The following is a 25,792-nucleotide window of genomic DNA, read 5'->3' as shown; positions in this document are numbered from 1 at the left end:
TACGATGTATTATTAACATCAGTGTATAAGCAAACATAAAATATTTTGTAGACAATATAGTAACCCTCAAGGAAAATATAAGAAAAAATAGATTATTAGTCTCACGAACAAAATTCAAATTAAAGATATGTGTAATTAATGAAGTATTTTTTTAACGAAGCGCGTAACCGAACAGGGAAAAAGAAGTAACCGACCACCTGGTGGTCCCCACTATTAGCGGCGACGTCGCCGCAAATAGTGGGTCCAGGTCACATGCACCTACAACGTCACGTGGTGGTGGTCCCCACTATTAGCGGCGACGTCGCCGCAAATAGTGGGTCCCCCACTGGCAGTATTTCGATATAAACAATGCACCTCTCTATTCGATCCATTCGTGAATACTTCTCCTCCTCCTCCTCTGTAAGTTCCTCCTCCTCTCTAAGGAAAATTTTCCAAGAAAATCATTTCTTCTCCATTCTTATAACTCACAAATCTGGCCATCTATCCTCTCATCATCGTTTTCAACATTCCTTTTTACACTACCTACCTTTTCCGGCCTCCCGGAGTCCATTTTCAGGCGTGGTTTTAGCGGCGACATTTTTCCGGCGAAAGCAGTTTTTATAGTTTTCCGGTTTACTGCGGCGATAGCATTTTCCGGCGACTATTATTTTTTCCGGCCAGCCAGACAGTCCGTTTTTTGCTCTACATATTTTTCCGATAAACCATTTTTCAGAGGAGGTATTACTCATTTACCTTTTAAATAGTTGTTTTTATATAAATATATAATAGTGTTATCAAATATTTGTTTGGTATATAAATTATTAGTTATAGAGAATAAATGTTATATATGTTTGTTAGAAAATATATGTTGAAAAAAAAAGTTAGAAAATATGTGTTAGAAAATATTAGTTATATAAATGTTATAGTTTAATGTTATATAAAATATATGTTCGTTATAGAAAATATATGTTAGGAACAAGTGTTAGTAAATATATGTTAGAAAGTATTAGTTATAAAAATGTTTGTTAGAGAATATATGTTGAAATCTAAAAACTCTAGCAGATGGAAGCAAACACTTTGCGACATAATTTTTTTGCCAGTAGTAAAATAGATTTTTGGCGTTCTTTTTGAAATAGCGCATGCACAATACAAATCTAAGTTGTGATAGTTCCTGCAAATGTAATAGCTTTCAACGTTGTACTGCAATTATTAAAGAAAAAAAATGATAAACACATAGTTCTACTGAAATTGTTAAATATTGCTAGATTGGATATGGGCTTATCACTATAGAGTATAAAATGATGAGGAAAGAAGAATGGGTGCGCAGCCCACATATTGAAGACCCCTGTGGACATTAAGCCCAAAATTATTATGCCTGAGATTAAAGGCGAGTTTGGTTCACATAATGTTTTGAGAAGAGATGAAATCTGAAGGAATGAAATTTGATGGAATGTTTTTGATTTTTTTGAAGATTCAAGTGAGGGAAGGTGACGGACGGAATGAAATTTCTCCCCTCATCCCAAGGAATGAACATCAGATGAGAGAATGTTTACATTCCAACGGAATGTGATTCATCCATCTTTAACCAACCAAACACGCTAAGGAATGAAATTCAATTCCAATTCCATCAGATTCCATCAAATCATGTGAATCAAACACGACCTAAAATGTGAGTTGGTCGAAAGATTTGGAGTGCACTGTGCACACCAAACAACATGATGATTTATCAGGTTAAATGAAAACAAGAAAACACCCATTGTTTTTCAATATAACATAAAATACAGAAAATGTGTTCTAATCATAGTTTTTTTAAGAATATTTTCCAAAATAATAAATAATGTTTTACACTTTTTAATAAGAAACTTGAAAACATTTTTTTTTCCATTTTACATTTCTATTTTCCATTTCATTCTATTGTCTCTTCTTATATCTTTAACATGTTTTCTAGTTTTATAATATGAACAAGTTTTCAAAACTTTTATTTGTTTTTTAAAAAATAAAAACCTCTTCTTTTTTCAAAAAATTAAAAATAAAAAACTAAAGAATATTTTTCTACAACCCTCAATCTCTTGTTATATTTATTATTTGCAAGTAAAATGATTAATCCTCCTAAAAATGAGCCTAAACTTTTTTTTAAAAACTGTTATTCACTAATTCTCTTTTCTAAGTCTACCCCTGATTTTGTCCCAGGTCATAATTTAACTAGATTATAACTCGCGTGAAACGCGAAAAAAATTTAAATCTATAAAAAGTTAACATAGTGGTATAATAAATACTTAAAAGCTATTAAAATTTACAAAACAATAAATAAAATAAGAATAATGAAAATAAACCGTTTGATTTTTTCATAAATCAACTATACTATAAATACTAGCATTGTACCCGCGCGATGCGGCGGCGGTTTGATGGTAACGACGACTGGTGGTGGTGACGAACTGTTGTTGGTGGTTGATGTAAATAATTGATTTAATGTAAGTGATGTAAAAAGGTAGTGGAGATATTTTTGAAGACAATGGATTGGTGATGTAAATTAATTTATAAAGGGTAAAATGGTAATTTTCAAAGATTAAGGTTTGACATTGGTTTCCCATCCATCTGACAAATATTACAACACACGTCTTTTTCCAGTGAATTAAAAACTAAAACGGTTGATCCAATGCATGGAGGTAGTAAACTACGTATAGTATAAAAAGTTATAAGGATTCACGGTATCCACAAAATAATTGGATACACAAATAGTAGTGGTTTTGTAGAAGCTGATTTTATGTCTATGATCCACAAGCATGTAATCTCCTTCATTGAATCTATAACGAAGTTATTGATTTCCTTAACGCCTCCTTCATTAAAGAGGGGCTCGAATGAGACAATTTTTTTGTTGTACGTATACGTCTGCTTCCAAAGTAAGACAATTTTAACCCAGATATTTCAAGATTCCTTGAATGCATCGATGTCAACCATCCTATCGCACAAAACTTCATCAGCTATGATATTGTATATAGTGATATGGAAGCAACTATGTAATCTTTATTATGCTAATATGTAGTTGATGTATAATACTCATACATTTTTCATATCACGGTAATAACTGTTTGTCACAATATTTCAATTCCTACTAGCTCATTCAAATGATTCACTATAAACAATAACAACCTTATATTTCAACCTTAATCATATATTATCATGTGTTTAGTTATACTTCATAACATAAGGTTAATTTAAACCATACAATACAAAATTATTTGCTATTAGTTATTTGTAAGTAAATCAAATACGAAAAATAAACTATAATGGAAGATGAATCATAATATTACTTGACACAAGTTAAGCAACTACAAATATAAATGCTAATACTTATTAAAAAATCAATTATCAAAAAAGTTATAACATGGATCGACATAGCTTTTTGAAACAATCATTATTTGTAACAAATCAAAAAAACGTATTTTTTTTATAAATAATAATAATCTATAAGAAGATTTATAAGAAAATCAAAATAAAATTAAAAGAAAGATAGATGATGATGTGAATCAAAAAGGGTATCTAAAATGTTAGACATATTAAATTGATATGATTAGTAGAATATTAATTATTAATATGTATTGTTTAAACATTTTATTCATAGTGGAAGGATTAAAATAATATTTGATTATATGTTGAGTCAATAATGATGTCATCATTTTGATTTAAGGGTAGAGAAATAAGAAATAAATTTTATAAAGGATCTAGATTACTCTATTTTTGATTTAAGGTATTTATTAAAGATAGTTAGAATTCGTTTTTTAATAAATACCCCGTAACGGTATGTGGGTTACCAGAAACATTTAACTGATTAAATAGCGGATGAGGAGGTTCTCCTGGATTGTTGGCAATCTCCACTTGGGACACAAGTCTTTAATTCCCCCTGCTGCTGGTGGTGGTGGTGGCAGAAGATGTCTGAACGGTATAGGGCTCAAGCGTTCCTTGTCAGGACTGACGTCAGAGAACGAGGAGTCGGAACTGAAGGAATTTAATGATTATTTGAATAATCTGAAAAACCACGAGAAATCTGGTGTTCCTCAAGGTGCTGGTACCGATTCCGATGATGGTTTTGATCTTGGAAGAATGAGGCGGCTTATGCAATCACTTGGAAACCCTCAGTCTAATTACAAGGTCTGTGTTTTTATTTGCTTTAGTTAAAATATTTTACTATTTAGTTTTACCTTGATAGTTATTTTAAGACGAGCCTTTTGATATCATTTACGTAGTCCATTCATATTGCTGGGACCAAAGGAAAAGGTTCAACTGCTGCATTTTTGTCGAATATTTTACGTGCTCAAGGCTATTCTGTTGGATGCTATACTAGGTATTATTATTCGTTGATTAGAATAATTGATGGGTATTGTTTCTACCTACATGATAAGTTAAGTTTGCTATTAACCGTGCGGTTCCTATACTTCGAGTAGTCCACATATCAAGACCATAAGAGAACGTATAACGGTAGGAAGACTAGGTGACCCGGTATCAGCCAGCGCACTTAATTCCTTGTTCCAAAAGATAAAAGTTGTTCTTGATCAGGCCGTGCAAATTGAGATGGGCCATCTTAGTCATTTTGAGGTATCCCTTTTGTTGGGTGTAAACATATTTAGAACTTATTTACTTGTGATATCGAAGTTCAATAAATGTAATATCTTATCTGGCCCTCATGACATAGGTTCTCACTGCTGTGGCGTTCAATCTATTTGCTGAAGAAAATGTGGACATTGCAGTTATCGAGGTCGATGTCTTCTTTGATCTACAAACACCCTTCTTGAATTGTTATATATTATTTCCTCACTGTACTTTGTCTTTCCATTTAAAGGCTGGCTTGGGTGGTGCTCGTGATGCAACAAACATAATCTCGAGCTCAGATCTTGCCGTTTCTGTCATAACAACGATTGGCAAGGAACATTTGGCTGCACTAGGAGGCTCCTTGGAGAGTATTGCAGTTGCAAAGTCCGGCATTATTAAACATGGCTGCCCAGTTAGGTGGTTTCCCCCAGTTCACATGAATGAATATTGTTTTAGGTGGTATTACAGTAGCACTTTTTAAATATGGTTTCAATATGTTTCAGTAACAAATAGTCTCGCTTTTTATTAGTTTTATGAACAATATAATGGTAAAGTTAGGCATAATTTGTAAACCATATAATCTGACTAGGATTACATTCGGGGACAGGTCTTGTAAGTCTGACCTTGCTAAGTGTGATAATTTCAGGTGGTTCTAGGTGGGCCTTATCCTCCCCACATTGAGCTCATTTTTCGCAATAAAGCATCTTCAATGTGTTCTCCAGTAATACCCGCATCTGATGCTGGAAATAGAAGTATCATTAAAAAAATTAGTAATGTCTCTGGCAGTCCTTGCCAAGTCTCTGACATCATGCTTGACATTGAGACAGACTTGCAACTAGTATGCACCTTAATCTTTCCTTGTACCATACTTAATTGTTATTGTCTCCTAAATATGCTATATCATCACTTCAATTGTGAACCCTGACCTATAAACTTTGTAGTTTATTAAGCTCTACGATGTAAAATTGTCTCTGCTGGGACTCCATCAACTTCAAAATGCTGCAACCGCCACATGTGCTGCACTCTGCCTTCGTGATCAAGGTACTTCAATTCTAAGCCTTTATTTAGCTCATACACCCATTCAATATCAGGAGTAAATCTGGCAAAATGCTGATAAGTGTTTATCTATTTTTTAGTTTAATATATACTTATTGTGCTGCATAGGATTGCGAATTAGCATTATTACATTACTAATCTTTAATAAAGGTTAATATTATTTTGGAGTAAATTTTGACCAATTCATCTTGAATTTTCCCTAATAATAATAATAACAATGATTATTTTTATAGAGGTTTTATGCATATTGAATACTTTTTGAATGACTTTCAGCTAATTGATTTTTCTGACTAGTTTCTTTCTTAGCTACATCCTTCAGCTTAACCTGTTTGACTGGGTGGATATTAATCATAAGTCATAACCTGAATTAGCTCAGTTAGGTGAATTGGTCAAAATTGCCATCGCTGATCAAGAGACTAGTATTTCATTACCTTACATAACTTTGTTGACTTTTGGTCTAGGTCTTCCTTCTTATCTAGCTGTAACTTCCATTTGTTTTATTTCAGGATGGAGAATATCTGATGGATCAATTCGTACTGGTCTAGAACGTACACAGTTGATGGGAAGAAGTCAATTTTTAACATCACTAGAATCTGAGGCATTAGGACTTCCTGGAGCTACTATACTACTAGATGGAGGTCCTAACTAATTATGATCTGAGGTATTCATCTCATTTGGTTTAAATTGTTGACTAAACAGTTCACTTCTTTTGTAAAACGAATTTCAGCTCATACCAAAGAATCTGCCAAGGCTTTGGTCGACATGATTCAGATAACATATCCAGAGGCAAAATTAGTTTTTGTGATTTCTATGGCAACGGACAAAGACCATCAAGCATTTGCCAAAGAATTACTTGCAGGTACGGTTCTTTGATCACCTTACATTTTATTAGTCTTAGAGGGGCATTTGCAATCCTGTGGGTCAATTTGGGTTACAATTGTTTGCTAATGGGCGAACCTTTCAAAAATTGTTAACGGTGTATGAAAGTATCTGCAGACTATTAAAACTTTTTTATTCATAAACAACTGCTCATCGTTGAATAGAAACTTTTGTGAATATTGGTTATATATTAAGGGGTTGGGTATTGTAAAATAAGTATTAAAGTAAAATAAATAAGACAAGATCTTGACCCTTAGATCATGATTAGATTGATGCACGAAGATTCACGAAACAATTGATACAAAACAATTTTTAATGATGCACGGTGATTTTCGGTGAATATAAACTTATTGTTTTATTTGTTTTACTTTAAAACTTTAAAACTTGTTTTATTTTACCTAAAACCTATATATTAAATCTAAAAAGAGGTACAGGCTCAAAAGTTTTAATCTGATATGTAAAATCTAAGAAGTAGTAAAGGCTATACCCATCCCACTTGACCCTCCCATTTTGCCACATGCAAAATATCCCTCAATTAGAAGGGATAATATGGTATGTTATAAGCTAGAACCTTAAGCGTTTGATACTAATATGTTGTCAACTTGTTGCAGTGAAGCAATTGGAAGCTATATTCTTGACAGAAGTTAGCATCGCCGGGGACCGTTATAGGACTGCGTCTTTGTCGTTACTAAGAGACCGTTGGATCCAAGCTTCTAATGAGTTGGGTATTAGATTTTCTGAGGTTGGGGTCGAAGAATATAGTGAATTGCTCAAAAATCGATCAGTTAGGTCTGCTGAGAAAGTGAATGACGGAATTTTACTTTCCACTAGTAGTTCATTGATGAAATCGATGAGGATTGGAGATGAGATTCTTCGATCAAAGGACAGTGGTGAACCAGGTCTTATAGTGGTTACTGGATCGCTACATGTTGTTTCTTCAGTGATATGCTCCATCAAAAGATAGTTGCATGTAGGGGCGGATCTACAGTGCAAGTAGGTAGATCCTAGGTAGATTTCGGAAAAATTAGAGATCATGATGTGGGACTATTCGGTTTCTTTGTTCACAATAAATTTTGGGGGTTTTTTGAATAATTAGGGAGGTGAATATTGATATCATTATCATGACAATTCAGTTTTTTTAGTTTATTAGTTATTTCAATTTGCATTGTTATAATTTCCCTCTATAAATAGGGATTCAAGTTTTGTTCTTGAGATGTTTTTTTTGATCAATATATGAATTTCGTTTTTCCTTACTGTCAAAAGTGTGTGTTGGTGTGTGAATTTTCCAGATTATCGGTATTCAATGTGAATCAACGATAGATCTGATTTTTTTGCTGCGATAGTATGTAGACTTAATGTTTAAATACAAGTAAAATTCTAATTTGTTACTATGGTTAATCTGTGTTTTTTTCTTAGTGAAACAATACACTGATACAAAAGGTTTTATGCATTTCAATGTCTTTCGGATGACTTTCCATTTGTTTGACCTCTTTTCTCTTCAGTTATATCTTTTCGCCTTAATCCATCCATTTGACCCATAAAACATTACCTAAATTGACCCATTTGTATATAATTAGGCCATAATTGCCAACTGCCGTATACATTGTGGTTTTCTTCGTAGCTTGCCTATGCCTTTTTTGAGTTAGCTGTGGATGATCCGCCGAATCCATTGTTGACTTCACCACGATCGATTAGGTGAAACGGTTCTGTGATCCATATAGGTTTCTTATTATCTTGCTAGAAACGTTATCTTCATATGTTTATTTCACTGCCAATTCTTTCTGAACTTTTGGTGTGCAGTTGAGAAGATTATGGTGTGAAGGACAACATATTGCTGGCATTCCTGCTGATGAAGTTCCAGATTTAAATTGCCGTCTGTTGTATCAGCAGTTGCAGGTTATCAATTGCTGTATTTCTAGGAAACAGCGTCGTGCAATTGCTACAGAATCACTAGATTCAGTCTTAAAACAAGCCAATATCAAAGATGACATGTCACCTTTAAATGAAGAAACTACTCCGGATCTTATGTATGCTCAAGTTAGCTCTGGAGAGCTGCCGAGCAATGTGAAAATTTAACACTGTTGGAAAATGGTGGACCTGTGTATGCCCCTGTTATGCAGGATTTTTCTAAGTTATTTGAATTTTCAATTTAATTTGGTGAGGTCAAGCTGCTTTTGTTTTAGTGGGAATATATTGATGTGTCATTTTTCAGGAAGAGCCCTTGCTCACAGAAGATCTTGTCAAGGAAACAGAGGAATTCATATTATTATTGCGTAAAGGGAGGTTAGTAACTGAGTAGTCAGATTCTATATGACAGGATCTCATGCTATCTTTCTGTTTCTTTGAAGTTTTACCTTTATTTTACTGATGATGATTGTATAAATAAGAGATAAGGTGTTGAATGAGGTAAGTTGTTTGATTTTCAGCTGTGTTCAGGATGTGCAATTGCAGAAGCCAAAATTTCGTCTAATGAATCTTTGTACAAGCTGTTCCTCGAGTGCAAAGATTATATTGGTACTTGTCAAGGAAAATTTTGGTTTGATATATGTCAGGTATATTAATTTTCTTAATTTCATGTATTTGTGAGTGACTGTTATCATTCATTAATTTTATCATTGGTGGTAGGTTAATGACACAGTGGTGATGATGGTACTGAACCCTGACGAGTTCATAAGGCTCACGAAGCATCACCAAGGGGATGATACTCCTACAGCTGGTGCACTTGAAGGTCGATTTTGAAGGCTGAGTTTTGTCTTTGGTTACAAAGACAAGAGTTCCGGGAAAACACCACCAAAAGAAACCCATTACGCCAATCTATCTCCTCGGTGTTTTCAAAGAAACCACCGAGAGCAGAGAGTGCATCCCCAGTTGTGAAACCAGTTAGTTCAATTCAGAATGATTGGATAGATGTAGATCTTATTCTACTGCACCGTCAACCAGGTACAATATTAAATTTTCAGACTGCCATGTATAATTGCACACAGATTCAAGAGATGACAAGATTGGCGGGTCAAGTGTGTAGCTTGTTCGAAAATGGGTCAGAAATGGACTCTGGTTTGTCATATTAGTTTGGCTTAGAACATCCAGCTTGGGTTGGGTTGACCCACAACTCGACAAGTTAATGTGTCAAAAGTCAAATATAGTTACAGTACAGTTCTATTACCGTAATAATTTTCAAAACCTGAATAATTATTTATGAGGTTGTCTACACTAAATAATTTGGGTTACATTTGACCCGTTCAACATAGGTAGAGAATCGTACATGGGATATTTCATATTTATGAATCAAATTGACTCATTGTTGGGACTGATTAGTGTTTTGAAAAGCAGATCAGACATTGAATTGGTAATCAGGAAAATGCTGTTTAAGTAGAAAAATAATCTGTGATGATGTAACTTGTGGTTCAATTCGGTTGATCGATTAATTCACCTATATATGCATTTGGTCAATTACAACACAACTAGTATATATGACAAACGGAAAAATGTTGAAATTGATAATAAAAAAATATGAGTACAATTATAGGTTGGTGCCTGCATTTATGTAGCCTCACAAAACACACCATTCATCAACATACAGACACTATTGTTGGTCATCACTACTAGCATGCAAAAGATTTTTCTATAGATGCAGTTTTGTCACGTCAAGTCATTTAACTCATCATCCTTTTTCTCTTTAACGAACTGAGATACAGTACGTTGTATCTAGTTTACGGGTGATCATCAATGATGATTTAAAGAAAAATCTATATCAAATTTTCATAAAATTTTTCCTTATATACAACTTATAGCTGTACGTAATAGAATCGCTCTCTATGCATGGTCTTATGAATAATTTTTAAAGAATAAATCCGAAAAAGAAAAACTTGGTCTTCTGACCAATAAGGATCAACAGGGAATCCTGCAAAACGAAATGTAACCCCGATAAAATAAATCAACATTATTGTCGCGATGAATGGTCTGTTTTGTGAGGCTACATATATAAATGCGCGTGCAGAAGGAAGTGTAAACCATCAAAAATCTGCTTTTTGTTGTGACTTTTGTCTTCGGAATAAAAAGTAAAAGGTCTGTTTTGTGAGGCTACATATATCGTCGTGATGAATTTCGTTGGGTCCCACATGAATAAAGAAAACGAATATGTATTAAAATGAAAAGAAATAGAAAACCTATTGCAACGACATGTCAACCAATATGTAACTTTTATCTTTTACTTTTTATTTATGTGTTGTCTATATATAATTAACTTTAATATTGCGACAACTTAGTGGTGACAATAGTCAATAGGGAAACATTTTAATATAATTTACGAAGCGCGTAACCCGACCAGGGAAAAAGAAGTAACCCGACCACCTGGTGGTCCCCACTATTAGCGGCGACGTTGCCGCAAATAGTGGGTCCCAAGGTCACATGCGTCTGCAACGTTTGACTGGATCACGTGGTGGTGGTCCCCACTATTAGCGGCGACGTCGCCGCAAATAGTGGGTCCCCCCACTGGCAGTATTTCGATATAAACAATGCACCTCTCTATTCGATACATATTCGATCCATTCGTTCCTCTTTCTCCGAATACTTCTCCTCCTCCTCCTCTGTTATTTCCTCCTCCTCCTCTGTAAGTTCCTCCTCCTCTTCTGTAAGGAAAATTCTCCAAGAAAATCATTTCTTCTCCATTCTTATAACTCACAAATCCGGCCATCTATCCCCTCATCATCGTTATCAAAATTCCTTTTTACACTACCTACCTTTTCCGGCCTCCCGGAGTACATTTTCAGGCGTGGTTTTAGCGGCGACATTTTTCCAGCGAAAGCAGTTTTCCGGTTTACTGCGGCGATAGCATTTTCCGGCGACTATTATTTTTTCCGGCCACTGGCAGACAGTCCGTTTTTTGCTCTACATATTTTTCCGATAAACCATTTTTCAGACGAGGTATTACTCATTTACCTTACAGAAGAGGAGGAGGAGCTTACACGGGTGGGTCCCAGAGGCTGGCAGAACTGGAGGGTCAACCTCCGTATAGGACCAGCGAGCCCCGGATGATTGCTGCCCAAAGAAACACGACAAACAGGCAGCAACAAAATAATTTTGTCAGTACTCACGGTCGGCAATCATACGCTCAGCGTGAATGGCGTTACGCTGTAAGTTATACGTAATTATTTATATCCACGTATGTAAACATATATCTATACAGAGATACACATACAAATATATAACTTTGATTAATGTATATACAGGAAGATAATGACGGGCGACATGAGGAGCCCCCCGAGTTTTATTTGCGGGCCCACACGAGACGAGATGGGATGGTGCAGGACGCAGTTAGGCCCATTTATGTAAGATCTTGCACAAATCCTGGAGAAAGATATTTTTTGGTATATTTATATTAAGTATAACTAACTTTTAGTAATTACTAACTTAATTTTCATGTGCTACAGGAGCGGCTTCTTGATACCCACCCAAGACTTTCCCAAGTGCCTAATACCCCGCCTACGCAGACATATGTGGACGCTTTAGGGACACGATCGGGACATACTCGTGTGGTTGGGCGTGTGGTTAGGGGAACACGTGGACTGAATGTCCCCCTCCCAGAGGATATAGAGCAACCCTTCCCAGCCCAACAGTCACCGTCCTTTAACGTCAATGATATGTTCGCTCAGGGTAGCCCTTGGACCCAGTCATCATTCGAAGCCGGACCTAGCACGTCATCATCCCATGTTGGGCCTAGCACGTTACGGGCCCCCACACAGCGGTTGGGTAGTGATAGTGATAGTGATAGTGATAGTGATAGTGATACTGATAGTGATGATGAAAGTGATTAGTTTTCCCTTTTTTTATTATTTGTATTCATCGTTCAATTGAAGTGTGATTTCCTTTTGTAATCTTGATTTCCGTGATATAATCATTTGTAATTTTTTATGTTTTTATACATTTGTTGATAAAAAAATGATTGGAATCAACTTTAGAAAAGTATTATAAAATCAATGTATGTACAACAGAAAAGTATGAAAAATTATTGATTGAAACTTGTTTTGGAACAACAACTTAAATAAATAAAAAATATATACAATAAAAAAAGTATACATACAAACGACCTATATAAAACATTGAACGAATTTAATCATTTATTACAATAGGAGGGCCTGGTGGTACTCTTGGCATGTTTGCGTACAACCAATTTTGATACGCATCTTCTTGATTTGCGTACGTTAATGCTAGTCGACGTGCAGGATTCGGTTGCATGAAATTCCCATTCCGGATTCTTGTAGGCCATTGGGTAGTCGCCTACTAATTTCACTGCAACAAAATGGGTTTCGTTGTTTATCAGAGAAATACTTATCGGTTGTTTGAATAACAGCTAATCTAAGCCGTGATGCATCAGAAATACTGTGCGGGGGTCACGTAGGCTAACGCAGTTGACTATTATACCCAGCTTATTGGCCAGGAGGATATGGAACCACACTTTACTCATCCAATGATGTGTGGGCCGGCTTCGTCCATAATAAGATGTTCGCAGCGCCGACAACATTCGGTTGCCCTCTATTTGCCCAAACATTTGCATGTACCCATCGAGGTCAGATTCAAACTCCGCGAGCATCTGCGTACGAACCCACTCTGCACCCATCTCCTCATCTAGCCCCAAAGCTACAACGGTAGCTCGAAATCCACAGTTACCGTCTCCTTTGACATTTTGTGCGCCTACAACGTACGGCCTTAAGTATGATGGTATCTCACCTAGTACCCAATCGTAATTTTTGGAAAGACTGGCGTTATACGGTTCCGCAACATACCCAACCTAACTGGCCGATGACTGTGCCTCTGACTCCGGATCCGTAACCTACGCCTGCCTTGATTCATATATGGGTGCATTTCTAGATTGTGGAGGTGGTGGCCCGAAGATGTCATCTACTAAGTTGGAATATGGTTGGTCATAGTTGAGCCAATGGTCTTGGGACGTATCGCCGAATCCATATAATTTTTGTGTCACATATGGTGTATCCCCGACCCCGTAGGATTGGGACGGGTCCCCCCACGTATATATATCATCAAGACCTGGATATGGGTGCAGGTTTCCGAAAATGTCAGGATTATCTTTGACCCATTCTGATTCAGGGTGGGATTAATCGTCGAACAATTTTCGGTTCTCGGGATAACGACAGGACTCGTCGAACATCGTCTTCTTCGTCTTCGTCTTCTATGCATGTCCACGGTGTTAAGTCAAGCTTTTTCCAAAACGGGTCTATGACATGAGGCTGTATACGAGTCCCTGCATTTTTTTTATATAAATAAGTGTATGAAATTATGTCCTTTTGATGAAAAAATACAAGTAATAAATCGTACTAACCGCGCTGCATGTACTCGGCAATCTTGCAGGCACATGGTAGCCCGCAACTGGACTGAACCTTGCAGCCACATTTGTTAACCTGTCTTTTAAGGACTTTGTCTAAGCGTACAATTTCATCAGCCATGATGTCCAAAGCTTTAAGTGAAACCTTTCCCAACAGGTCCTTCATACAATTTGTAATTATGTTTCCCCTTCCGGGTCCCGTTGTTATACCCCAGTTGGCCCCTTATTTCTGCTTCTTGACTGATCAAGACAGAATCAACACATTGGAGGATTCTAGTAAATGTGCATTTCCCCCTCAATTCTTCCTTCAGTAAATGGTGCTCGGCCTCCACTCTGTTTGTGGTGTGGTTTTGGTAGTTGAGGTGTTCATCGACCCAACAGGACACAAACTGCTCTCGGTATGGGGACAACCAATTATCGGTCAGGTACTTGTAGACGCCTGGAAAACCCGCAAGTTTTTCCTTTAACTCCTTCTCATTTGACTTAAACTCGTCAAAAGTCCGAGACTGATAGACTTTTTTCCACCAAACGTTAAGCCTGTCAATGTTAACATCTTTCTTCATCCGCAATGCCGGTTCGCAGTGCTTGATTATGTTTTGCCATATATGGTACCTACACAGCAGATGTTTCGCTTCCGGGATAACAACCTTCAAAGCTCTCATCAGGGCCAGCTCCCTGTCAGTAAGAACGACACGAACGGCAAAGCTATCAGCAAGGGTGGACCGAAGACATCGTAAAACCCATTGATAATTTGCCTCCCGCTCGTTTACGATAAACGCATACGCTAAACTGAAGGTCTCCCCCGTTGAAGTCACGCCGACGATCTCAACTAGCGGCATGTTGTAGATGTTAGTTTTGTACGTGGAGTCTATTTCAATAACCCAGGGAAATGCGCGCCATAGGGTCATTGATGTTGGATGAATGAAAAACAGGTTCTCCAAGCGTCCATTTTTGTTATTTGTGGTGAACTGGTAAAAGTACCTTTTCTCTTGCAACAGTGAAAACATAACCTGCGATGAATGACCAAGATAGAGTAAATAAGTCAATTCCAACAACGTAGTACAATAGAATATTTAATGTTTGTACCTGCATTGGAGTACGCCCTGCTTGCCCCGACCTTCTTCTCTCTTTTAGGAAGTTCGTAATGTCTCCTTTGCGAGTCAAGTTTCCTGGAAATTCAAGTTTGAGGTTTACCAGGATCTGATGTGGGTACAAACCGGGATCCGATTGGGTCTCCACAAATTCCTTTTCTTCATCCGTCATCCGTCTGGCGTATGCATTCCCTTGCAGATTGGTAGTTGGATCATGATTGTGTCTCCAATCCTTGACAGTTAACCTCCAACCACCATCATGCCCAGGGCGGCCAATTAAAGTGAAGGGACAACCTATCTTACTGGACCATTTGGGTGGGCCAATTAACCTTGCATCGCGCGCTCCACCGTGGTGACATATAAGTGTCACTTTATTCACCACCTCTTTTGAGTTTTTGTTCGTCCGCCGTATAACTAGAACATAACCCAAATCCATTGCTGTTCTTTGAGCCCACTCCGTTAATTCTTCAAAGGAACCGAACACCTCATCAGTTTCAAAGTCCCCAGCTTCGCATTCATATTCACCGTCTGCATCAGGTTGCTCAAACACATTATCCGGCACTTCAATACGTACGTTTTCTGGGTCTGCCCAAATATCCTCCAAACTATCCATCTGAAACAATTCAAGTAAACATCAACCTCATTAACTATTAATGGTGTCCATACTCTCTCTTTCTCTCTATATATATATATATATTTACATCTATACTCAATATATATATATATATATATAAACAAAACGCTTGAAAAAGAAAGATACACAATACCATCAACTACAAATACTGTTAAAATATATATCTTGAAACGCTTGAAACAATACGCTTGAAAAAATATATATCTATACTCAAGAAATTTTTTTCAGAAACTTATATTGTTGCAATATAGTTCCGCAACATATATAGTATCTAAAAATGATGGGCTGCCATCATTTTATCCTATCAAAGAATGGTTCGGTATGGCAAATTTTCATTCCCAAGGTCGACACAGTATGACATGCATGACTGAAAGCTTGTGGTCGCTGAAAACGAGGTGCCACGTCACCGGCATTAACGGCGATGTCGCCGCTAATGCCGGTGACGTGGCACCTCGTTTTCAGCGACCACAAGCTTTGTCAGTCAGCGTTGTCAGTCTGTCGGGGGTCCCACTATTAGCGGCGACGTCGCCGCTAATAACTTGGTGGGGTTGACCGTTGACCTGGTGGTGTTACCCAATGCCACTACTATTTGTTTATATGTATCTATATATGACAAGTAGTAATAAACTATCTGTTTGTATGTATCTATATATGACAAGGAGTAATAAAAAATCGATTAATTTATTAGAAGTTAATATTATTATCTATATATGACAAGTATGTATGTATGAATGTATGTCCATTCGCGACACAGTTATGCCGATTGATAAGAGTTGGATTTGGAAAGACAAAAGATCCGATGAATTTTGGGATGGTCTCCAAGCATTTCTTGTGAGGTGTAAGGACTACCTCAACTCTGAAGGTAAATGTCCTTGCCCGTGCATGAACTGCAATAACATCGAATGGGGTACCCTTAATGAACTTGAATGTCACATACATTCAAAGGGTTTTTCTCGAGCCTACCAGACATGGATTTACCATGGTGAAAGTTTTGAAATGCCGAGCGCAGTACAACACATACCTCAAACGTCATGTGAGATGCGCGATGCCCTCAACGATGTTGCTTGGGAGAATACCGGCAATGAATACCATGCGAATAATGACGCCAATAACGAGCAGAACAGTAATGAGCCAACTAATCAAGGTGGGAGTTCAATAAACGCCGATCTTAATGAGTTGTTTACCCTTGCCGATACCCCACTATACCCTGATTGCGATTGGCTCATGACGTTAGACTTTGTGGCCAAGATGTCGCACCTGAAAGCCACCTATCATTGGACTGATACTTCTTTTGACAAACTTTTAAAATATCTTAGATTTGCATTTCCCAAAAAAACAAAATCCCTAAGTCACAATATGATGCTAAAAAGTTAATGAAAAAGGTTGGATTAGGATACGAGTTGATCCATGCTTGTAAGTATGATTGCTGTTTGTTTTATAAAGAACACGAAAAAAGGAAAAATGTCCAAAATGCAAGGAGAGTAGATGGAAAGACAATACGACTGATGGGAAAAAAGTTCCTAACAAAGTATTGCGTTACTTTCCTTCGACTCCTAGATTAAAGCGCATGTATAGCTTTGAAGACGATGCGAAGTCTATGATTTGGTAATTGTAGTTGTATCATGTTTTTGTCGTTCATTTTTTGTTTGATAAAGAGTGAGTACAATTCTGGAGAGTGAGGACAAATTACCTAGAAACAGGTTATCGACTCGGAAAAATTCTGGACGGGAAGCTACATTTATAGCAGGTTCATGTCGAAATTGACAAAAAAAATGGGGAGGACTGTCCTCCCAAAAACATATTGCGAGGACAAATTAAAATAATGGAAAAATACATGTTGCAAGGACAGTCCTCGCAAATGCTAAATACGGTTACTGTAGCTTAATACCAAGTATTATTATTTATACTGTATAATATAACATAACAAATACATATATTTATATATTTAAATAATTTTTTACATAAAAATGTGTTTTTCTTATTACGAGGACAGTCCTCCCAATAAGTAATTTACATTTCTTTTTCCTTTATTCTTTTTCCAACTATATCTCCTCGCTATATGTCATATTTGTCGTCGCCGGATACTTCTTGCGAGAAGGTTCTGCGACAAAGATATTGCAAGGACATGTCCTCGCTAAATGCTTTTGCGAGGAGAAATTAGGCCTTCTGCGAGGACTTTCGTCCTCCCTAAAAGTGATTTTTGTTGTAGTGTGTATATATGTATGTTTGTATGTATATACTCTTGTATGACATGTATGTATCTATATTATTCCGTATGACATGTATTATGTATATACGTGTGACAAACATAATATAATATATGTTGTCTTTTTATGACATATATATATAGACATAGTTATGTTTGTATGTATGTACTAGTGTAATACATACATGTACACGTGGATGTATGTATCTAACCCCGTATGACTAGTATGAGGTGTCTATATCACCAAGGGCCTAGAGGAAGGTAAACTCGACTTTCGACTTGGGCACACTTTCTGTGGGGCACAAATTATAATACCAGGATGGTAATATAAAGCTCTTAAGTACCTAAGCTTAGGTGTGGAACACTCACATATTGTTTTTTTAATTCATAAAATTTACGGGGCCCAAGCATTTTCATTAACCAAAAAATATTTAAAAATTTGGATGTGAGAGGTTCCGTACCTAATCTTAGGTGCCGGACAACCTTATATTTACTTTTCACATAAATTAAATATATACAATGTAAAATTATGTTAATCGATTGTAATTTCAGTTATAATGTTAAAGACCTGTGTCTCAAGTTATTGTCTCAAACTCGTTTGAAGAGTATTGTTATAACATCAGTCATTATTTATAAAAGTTTTTGTTTATATATTTGAATTTGATACAAAAGTTTAGGGTTTTTTTTTTATCGCGGTCTGGGCATTTCAATTCATAGAGTTGCCTCTATATATGACACTTATGTATGAACTCATATTGTATGATCGTGTGTAATGTATGTGTGTATGATAGGTACGTATGACATATATATCTATGTATGATTCATGTAGATTTACCTACATATTACAAAACCAACGTCTTTTTTACAACTATTTTAGCCAATTGTATAAAGAAGTAATAACTTTTTAAATCGAGATTAATGTCTTCATCTTTTCTAGTTTTCCACAGCTTTCTCATAGTAATAAACATCAAAACATCTCATACTACTCTCTCTAGATCACTTGCTAATATCTTCTCTTTGTTTTTTTCTGATTGATAATTTATGAGATAGATGTATCCTTCTTTGTATAAAAGTTAGGTGTTTACCAAACCTATATATATATATAGAGGGCATGTTGTTATAAAATTGATAGGCTCATAGTTTTTTTTTCTGGAAGTATGCTCAGATTAAGATTTATCATAAGCTAATCATAAGAGCATTGCATATTACGGTTTTGGACTATGCTTGAATTTTTTTGTATACTTTCTGTATGTTTTTGTTTTTGTTGTCTCAATCATGACCTGTGAATATAAATCGAGTTTAGATTTATTTGGATTGTTTCATGCTCTTATTTTGGTGCTGGGATTCTTTTTGTACGAAATAGAGATGATGTTTGACAAATTGATAGATCCTGTAGTGAAGGAGGCATTTAGGGTGCGTGCGTTTGGTTGTAGAAAACATCCACTGTTTTCCATTTTTGTTTTCGAAAACATGAAAAACATAAAATGTGTGCAAATCATAATTTCCAAGAAAATTTCCCAAGAGAATAAAAAACAATGTGATAGACCCGCACAAGCTCGAGAAGATAATTCGAACCCATGTCCAACAGGCCCAAGCTCAACCACAAGTCCAGAATGTGAAGAAGAGAATTGGGTTAATTTAATCCAAAATGAGAGCTCAAATATGTAACATGGACCTGCGGTTGAAGACTACTTTCCCACATCTACACAAATGCAATTTTATTATTCTTGTTATTTTTAATTATTATGTTATTTTAGTCTATGTATGCCTTAGTAGGTGGCAGCTATTTTCATTCCTAAAAGTGTAGGCACTAAGTGGGTAGTTATTCCTTTCTAAGTATGTAACCAAAACGTGTGATCAATGAAACACAGATTTGGTTTTCTTCACAATTAATATCTCTGATTCTTCATATCATTGCTAGCTTCGTTTGTGGCTATATTAAGCGGTGATCTTTGATAGCTAAGATTGCTTCACGAGGTGAACATGTATCGTGAATTAGTTTTAGTTTCTGCCGATCGAATTATCCAGATGGTGTGACAGTACACCTATCCATACACATGAATATGCAATTTAAAATTTCAAATGCTTTGCTGTGTTCCATCTATTTCTTGTTCAACTCTTTGAGAAAAAAAGGTCCCTGGCTTCAACAGACGCTGCCATCGCTTTCATATAAAATGTAATTGTTGATGCTATTTTCATGTATAACATCTCTCCGAAGTTATGCCAAACCATAAAAAATGCTTTGCTGAACAAATAAAAAACACAAAGGTAGTTAGAACAAGGTACATATAACTTAGAGTAACCAAGTTCGTGGAAAACGATAGACAGATTTGCAGAACTTTCTATGTAATCGATTATACCTAGCAATTGATTTAACGGTGGTAATGTTTCGGGAAATTGATATAAATGTACTTGTTGGGTATTATTTGTAAACTTGAAAATATAGTAATTTTTTCTGAAATCTAGACACGATATGGTTTAACAAACTACTAAATATTGCTCATCATATATCAGAAAGAGAAATGATATTAGTTCCATGGTTTTTAATTATTCTACCACACAGAACATTACAGCATACTGTACAAGTTGATAATGCATGAATAAAAAGTTATGGTACTAATGTCATTGCCTTATCAGAAAACATGGAAATCAGTTATTCTTTAAGCAAGTTTGTTACCCACAAACAACGATATGAATTCGAGGAACCAAAGATTCAAATTAATGAAGTGCTCACACGAAAAATTTAGTGCATTTTGGAATGTAATGTCATTGTTAAATTCAAAGTTGATGATCTTGTCAAGTTTATCTTTCTCTTCCAATAAACGTTGAACAAACTCCAAAGAATCTTGACACAATGCATAGTGTCAACGACCGGAAAAATGGGAACCTGCAATCCAAGTTGGTTACTCCTATGTGCGTGGTGACGGATTCCTTCTACTACAGATCTTAGGGAAGAAAAAGAGTAGCTCTAAAAATAAGACTAATCTTAAAAGTATCTAATGTTGCTTTCTAATGCACATAGGGCACTTATTATTAGCTACTTTTTCGTATGTGTGTGTATGCTCATTACTTTTATGTGAGTTGCTGCTTTTGGAACAAGCTGCACTATGCTACTATTGCTTTTGGATTATGATTAAGTTACTAGTCGTCGATTATTGTTGCAGATAAATATGGACTTTTGTACATATGCAATCGGTTTCTATTCCTTATTAGCTGCTGCATTCTGGTACATATGAGACCCATTTCTGCTCTTGGTGGTTGTTTACAACAATATGAATGAAATGTAGTAAATATTGAATGCATCTGTCTCATTTCATTTAGAGTTTTTGTGCTGTTTTTGTAGAACTGTATATAATGTTTATCCGTTTGACCTGAAATCAAAACAAATATCATGACATGCTTATAATCGGTTAGTCCATTTTGACGTGTTTGATATGTTTTGTTTTAGTTGCATGATGCTGTCCTTTTTAGTTTTTTTTTTTTTTTTTTATGGTTTGGACACTTTGGCCAACCGACTTGATTTTTTGTTCACCAATGTGTATTGTCTTAGTTTGACTGTTTTTGACCAACTGGATTTGACTTCTATCGTTTGGTGATTTCTACCTATCGACAATATATGCATTGTTATGTCTTTTGCTGAAAATCGAGTTAGTTTCTATCGGACGGGATTTAGTATAGTCTGATTGAACATTCATGTTTCGTATCTTTTCTGATTAAGCCAATTAGTACTAATTGAGTATGGTTCTTTTTGGTTTTGGCCCACCGGGTTTGTAATTTAGGACTTGAAACACTCTTGACCCACGACACTATGTATACTTCATTTAGCACGAAAAGGGTTGGTTTCTCAGGCAACCCAAAGTTCCATTGGAACCGGCGTGACCCTTCACCAAAAACCAGTGTACAAACTACCAACAGGTATCAGTTGCTTGTGAAGGAATGAGATTCGAACCCAAGATCTTAATCTAGCATAGTTCTCCTTCCGCGCCCACAATAGTTACGCGCTAGTCAATGACCTCTTAAAATATTAAGATGTGATTGAGTAGTTGTACAAATATGTTTAAGCTAAGTTTGAGAGACATTACCCTTGCAAAAGATTTTTATTATATAAATTCCGTATAAGGGGAACAAGAAGTGGATTTTGCTGTGAGAGTTTATTGGGTTTGTTACAACTTATAAGGGTCCAATATTGAAAGGCTTTATTGGGCTTTACTTATAATTTTGGTTTCTTAGGAAAGGCCTTATTGGAACAATCCAACCCGGCTCATAATCAACTTCATTTCGTAGTTTTTGGCCCCTCCTCCTAGCTAGGCTAGATTCAATGAATATTTTCTGACTTAATCAGCTTTTCGAAGGAAACACCATGTCATCTTCAAGCAAGATGACTAACCATTTTTCATAAGTTAAATGAGCACATATAGGTGTGCTTGTATTTCTTCGATCTATACATTGACTAACGTGGCCGGTTTAGTTTTGTCTGCAAGCAGACGAGTCTAAGAAGCGTGTAGATTCATGGACCACGTCGTTGTTTAGCCTTTTGCCACGAACCTGCAAATTGATGAAATTAGTCATGTCATTGTTAATTTGTCTATATCATACACTTTCGTAGAACATGTCCACAAGTCTTCCATCTTCTTTGGAGTGAACAAATTTATAACAATTATCAAATTCCAGTTTAACTAGCCATGTTTATTTTTTGATAAAGAGAATAATATTAGCAGGAAAATAATATGTATGATTTTGTTTTAACGGCCAATATTACACGAAATCAGTCATTCTCCTAAACTACGACAATATTTTTTTAATTCACCATTGTTGGCAATCGAACCCTATTGCAAGAAGCCCTATCACCCGACCAGATAAAGCTGGAATGGCAGGCAAAAAAGTGTACGTAACGTTCGTCAAGTTTATCATAATTCTTATATATAACTATATAAGCACTAAAAATATGTATAACTTTAATACTCGAAATAATTTTGATGGCTGTAGGCTTGTAGCAAGTTTAATTACGACAAAGGGAGGACCACACAACACGTGAAGTAGAGTTGTGTTGTGGTTGGTTTGGTTTGGTTTGGTTTGTTCTTTTATCACCTTCCTATGACAAAAAGTCTAATTGATCAATCCATTAGAAATATCTGCAAATTCTATTTTATCACAAAATATATAATACATACACGTTCACAAAATGTTTTTTAATGGGAGAAATACAATACAATACAAATACTTACTATAGTCTACTTTAAGAATCAAGATTGATTTTATTTTGTTCACTATTGTCGATAAAACAATGTTACAAGCGCTTAAGTTCGGGCTCGTTGGTGCAAAAAGTAATTGAAAGTGTTCTTGTATTAAATTCGAACATGCTGTTCTCTAACTATATATCGTTTGATTTCAAAACCGAGTAACCGACAATAGAATATTCATGACCAATCTTTTCTTATTTGATCCAATAATAAGGTCATATAATGGTCCATAAGTCTATATCCAAACTAATAGCATTAGAATAATCAAAAGAAACATTTAATACCCAATTAATGGTCTATTATTATAGCTAAATAGTAGTAAACAAACCATTTAAAAGCAAAGAAGAAAATTTCTTAAAGAGCATTACAACCAATATTGAAATTAATTTTGGTCACATCTTGTGGGGCATATGGGACCAACTCCAAATTTGTCAAGTATTAGAAAATAAAAGATCCCAATTTTCTTGCTTGTTCAAAATAAATTGCTCACTACACTCCATGAGAAACCAGCCACCTCAATAATTCATAAATTTTGTTTAAAACCCAAATTTGTTCTTGCCTTTTCTTCAACTAAACCAAAAGAGCACAACTTTTGATCCAAAAAAAAAAAGATGGACTTTGAAGATGAAGGATGGGTGAACGTACCATATGATGGACTTCTTGAAGTCCATGATGATGGAGGGAAGAACTTTTTTTCAAGAAAGTTTGTAAGGAGTCCTAAGAATTATTTCAAAATGGATTACTTCGATTCCTCACAAAAATCCCAAGAATTTGTCGACTCGTCATTGGAAGATGATTCAATACAACGAAACAAATTGATCACTTTCCCAATTCAATTGGATGATCATCAAATTGTTGATCAAAATGAAGAGGAAGTGAAAGAAATAATCAAACTTCCAATTTTGATCGACGACGAGCTTAAAGAAGCTCAAGAAGCTGATCTTGATCCGATCTTCAAAGTTTTCTTTAAGAAAGAAAACGAATTTGTCGAAATGAAAATGGACTCTCCAAGATCAAGTTCTCGGAGAATGAATATTCCTTATATTGAAACAGACATGTTTCAATACGAGGACACTGGTGATGATCATATATTCAATTGTTCATCACCATCAAAAGTGGTGATTGATGAGGTTGACAAGGTGACCAAAGAAGAAAGCAATGAAGGATTGAATATTTGGAAACGAGGTCTAAATGGAATTGGTACCATTTGCTCCCTTGGTATGGTTGCTGCCACCATTTGTATCATCATTTTTGGAAATGGTCATAGGCACAAACAAAATCACAAGATTAGGATTCAGTTATACTCTGATGATAAGGTTTGACACAAATTTATTGCTTAAATTCTTTAATATCTTGCACACTATTTACCAATAATCGTCTAGATTCTTTGATGGTCTAAAAGATACTTTTATTGTAATTCAATATTTTATTTTACATCACAATTTATTCTATTTTTTATGTTGGATTCCCATATAAAAACAAAAAAAGTAGCCCACTATACGGTAGATACCACATGTTATTTTGGTCATACCACATTATTTTGGTCAGTGTAATCAAAAAGTATATTGAATTCAATATTTCTCAAAATATACACACGCTCGAATATCGGTAAAATTATAGGAAATTTATGGTACAAAGTTATTTTATGTCTGATTTTATATATTGGTTAACCCTTATTGAGCATTACATATTTTTAACTACAAATGAATTTGCAGAGAATAAAAAAAGTGGTTCAACATGCAAATGAAGCAATGTCAGCAGTGAGAGGAGTTCCTTTAACCACAGCCCATATCACATATGGAGGACACTATGAGGGCTTTTTAGCTTAAAGTTGGCGTCTAATTATCAAAATATAACCATGTTTCGACAAATATGACTTGAAATTACTATACGTTGCAAGGATTACCAGTGACGGACAAAAAACTTCAATGTATTTTATACGAGTTCTATTTTTTGTCCGGCATTGTGTATCCTTGCAGAGTTTAGCATTTTTTTTTGTGTATTTTTGAACGAACGATGGTTATTTTGATGTAAAAAATGAGAACAGTAGCTCAAATATAGCATACAAGTTAAGTATATTTTTAGCTTTAATTTGTTATCAGATGTATAGCGAATAATTTCCATAGTTGTATTGTGTATATATACGTCTCTATAAATAGAATGTGTCTTTAAAATATACATATAATGTATGGCTATAGCATCTTGATGTGTTGTGAATTTGTTAGTGATACAAATGTTTATTTAATTAACTTAATAGTAACTTCTGTTAATATATAAGACTATTATTATTATCGTTATGCTGCATTGATAACCTTTTTATCTAATTAACTTAATAGTAACTTCTGTTAAGTATAAGTTGTGAGTTCTGATTTTATATAGATATAGATATTTTATAAATACACGAGAAATTCACGTGGAATTATTTAGTTCTCTTTATAAAAATAAAAATACCAATAAGTCTTTGAAAGGGCTATATATTTTACAATACAACACGTGACTTACAAATGACTGGCCATGAAAAAAGTTAAAATTCTCGTTTGAAACTATTGTAGATGGTGAAGATGATTTTTTATATATATATTTTATTTAATCAGATTGTAAAAGAGAGTTTTTCTCTTTCTAGAAAGAGTCGTTGAGAGTCTCCGGCTTCTCTCTAGATCTGAGATAGAGATCTCTTCTTCTCTTTCGGCTGTGCTCCGGCTAGCCGTTAAGACTAATTTTCCAAGGGTAGTACTCTAGGCCGAAGTTCCTTAGGAAGCAACCTCTTTATCATTGGGTAGG

The 25,792-nt window shown here is 35.5% G+C and overlaps 2 protein-coding genes across 3 annotated transcripts; both read left to right on the top strand.

Annotated features, from left to right (window-relative positions):
* The first annotated feature begins 425 nt into the window (after positions 1-425).
* LOC122602959 (dihydrofolate synthetase-like) lies at positions 426-7,763 on the top strand. Of its 2 annotated transcripts, none has more exons than XM_043775575.1 (11): positions 426-717; positions 3,817-4,128; positions 4,224-4,321; positions 4,422-4,572; positions 4,670-4,732; positions 4,817-4,978; positions 5,213-5,404; positions 5,508-5,607; positions 6,129-6,260; positions 6,350-6,481; positions 7,113-7,763. In XM_043775575.1, exons 2-11 carry the CDS (start codon positions 3,820-3,822, stop codon positions 7,463-7,465), a joined length of 1,692 nt encoding a protein of 563 aa, XP_043631510.1. In that variant the 5' UTR covers positions 426-717; positions 3,817-3,819; the 3' UTR covers positions 7,466-7,763. The 2 variants fall into 2 exon arrangements, with proteins under 2 accessions (XP_043631510.1, XP_043631509.1); XM_043775574.1 differs by having other exon boundaries at positions 3,795-4,128.
* A 15,741-nt stretch (positions 7,764-23,504) lies between these two features.
* On the top strand, positions 23,505-25,187 carry LOC122603324. Its single transcript, XM_043776000.1, has 2 exons — positions 23,505-24,327; positions 24,727-25,187. Exons 1-2 carry the CDS (start codon positions 23,623-23,625, stop codon positions 24,838-24,840), a joined length of 819 nt encoding a protein of 272 aa, XP_043631935.1. The 5' UTR covers positions 23,505-23,622; the 3' UTR covers positions 24,841-25,187.
* The last annotated feature ends 605 nt before the right edge of the window (positions 25,188-25,792 follow it).

Source organism: Erigeron canadensis, chromosome 6, assembly GCF_010389155.1.
Source record: "Erigeron canadensis isolate Cc75 chromosome 6, C_canadensis_v1, whole genome shotgun sequence".
NCBI classification, from domain to species: domain Eukaryota; kingdom Viridiplantae; phylum Streptophyta; class Magnoliopsida; order Asterales; family Asteraceae; genus Erigeron; species Erigeron canadensis.
This window is presented reverse-complemented; position numbering and strand designations above follow the sequence as displayed.

Coding starts and splice junctions, on each gene's coding strand:
- LOC122602959 (XM_043775575.1), top strand. CDS start 3,820: ATGAGGAGGTTCTCCTGGATTGTTGGCAATCTCCACTTGGGACACAAG. Junction 4,979..5,212: donor TTATTAAACATGGCTGCCCA/GTTAGGTGGTTT, acceptor TGATAATTTCAG/GTGGTTCTAGGTGGGCCTTA. Junction 6,261..6,349: donor TACTATACTACTAGATGGAG/GTCCTAACTAAT, acceptor AACGAATTTCAG/CTCATACCAAAGAATCTGCC.
- LOC122603324 (XM_043776000.1), top strand. CDS start 23,623: ATGGACTTTGAAGATGAAGGATGGGTGAACGTACCATATGATGGACTT. Junction 24,328..24,726: donor AGTTATACTCTGATGATAAG/GTTTGACACAAA, acceptor ATGAATTTGCAG/AGAATAAAAAAAGTGGTTCA.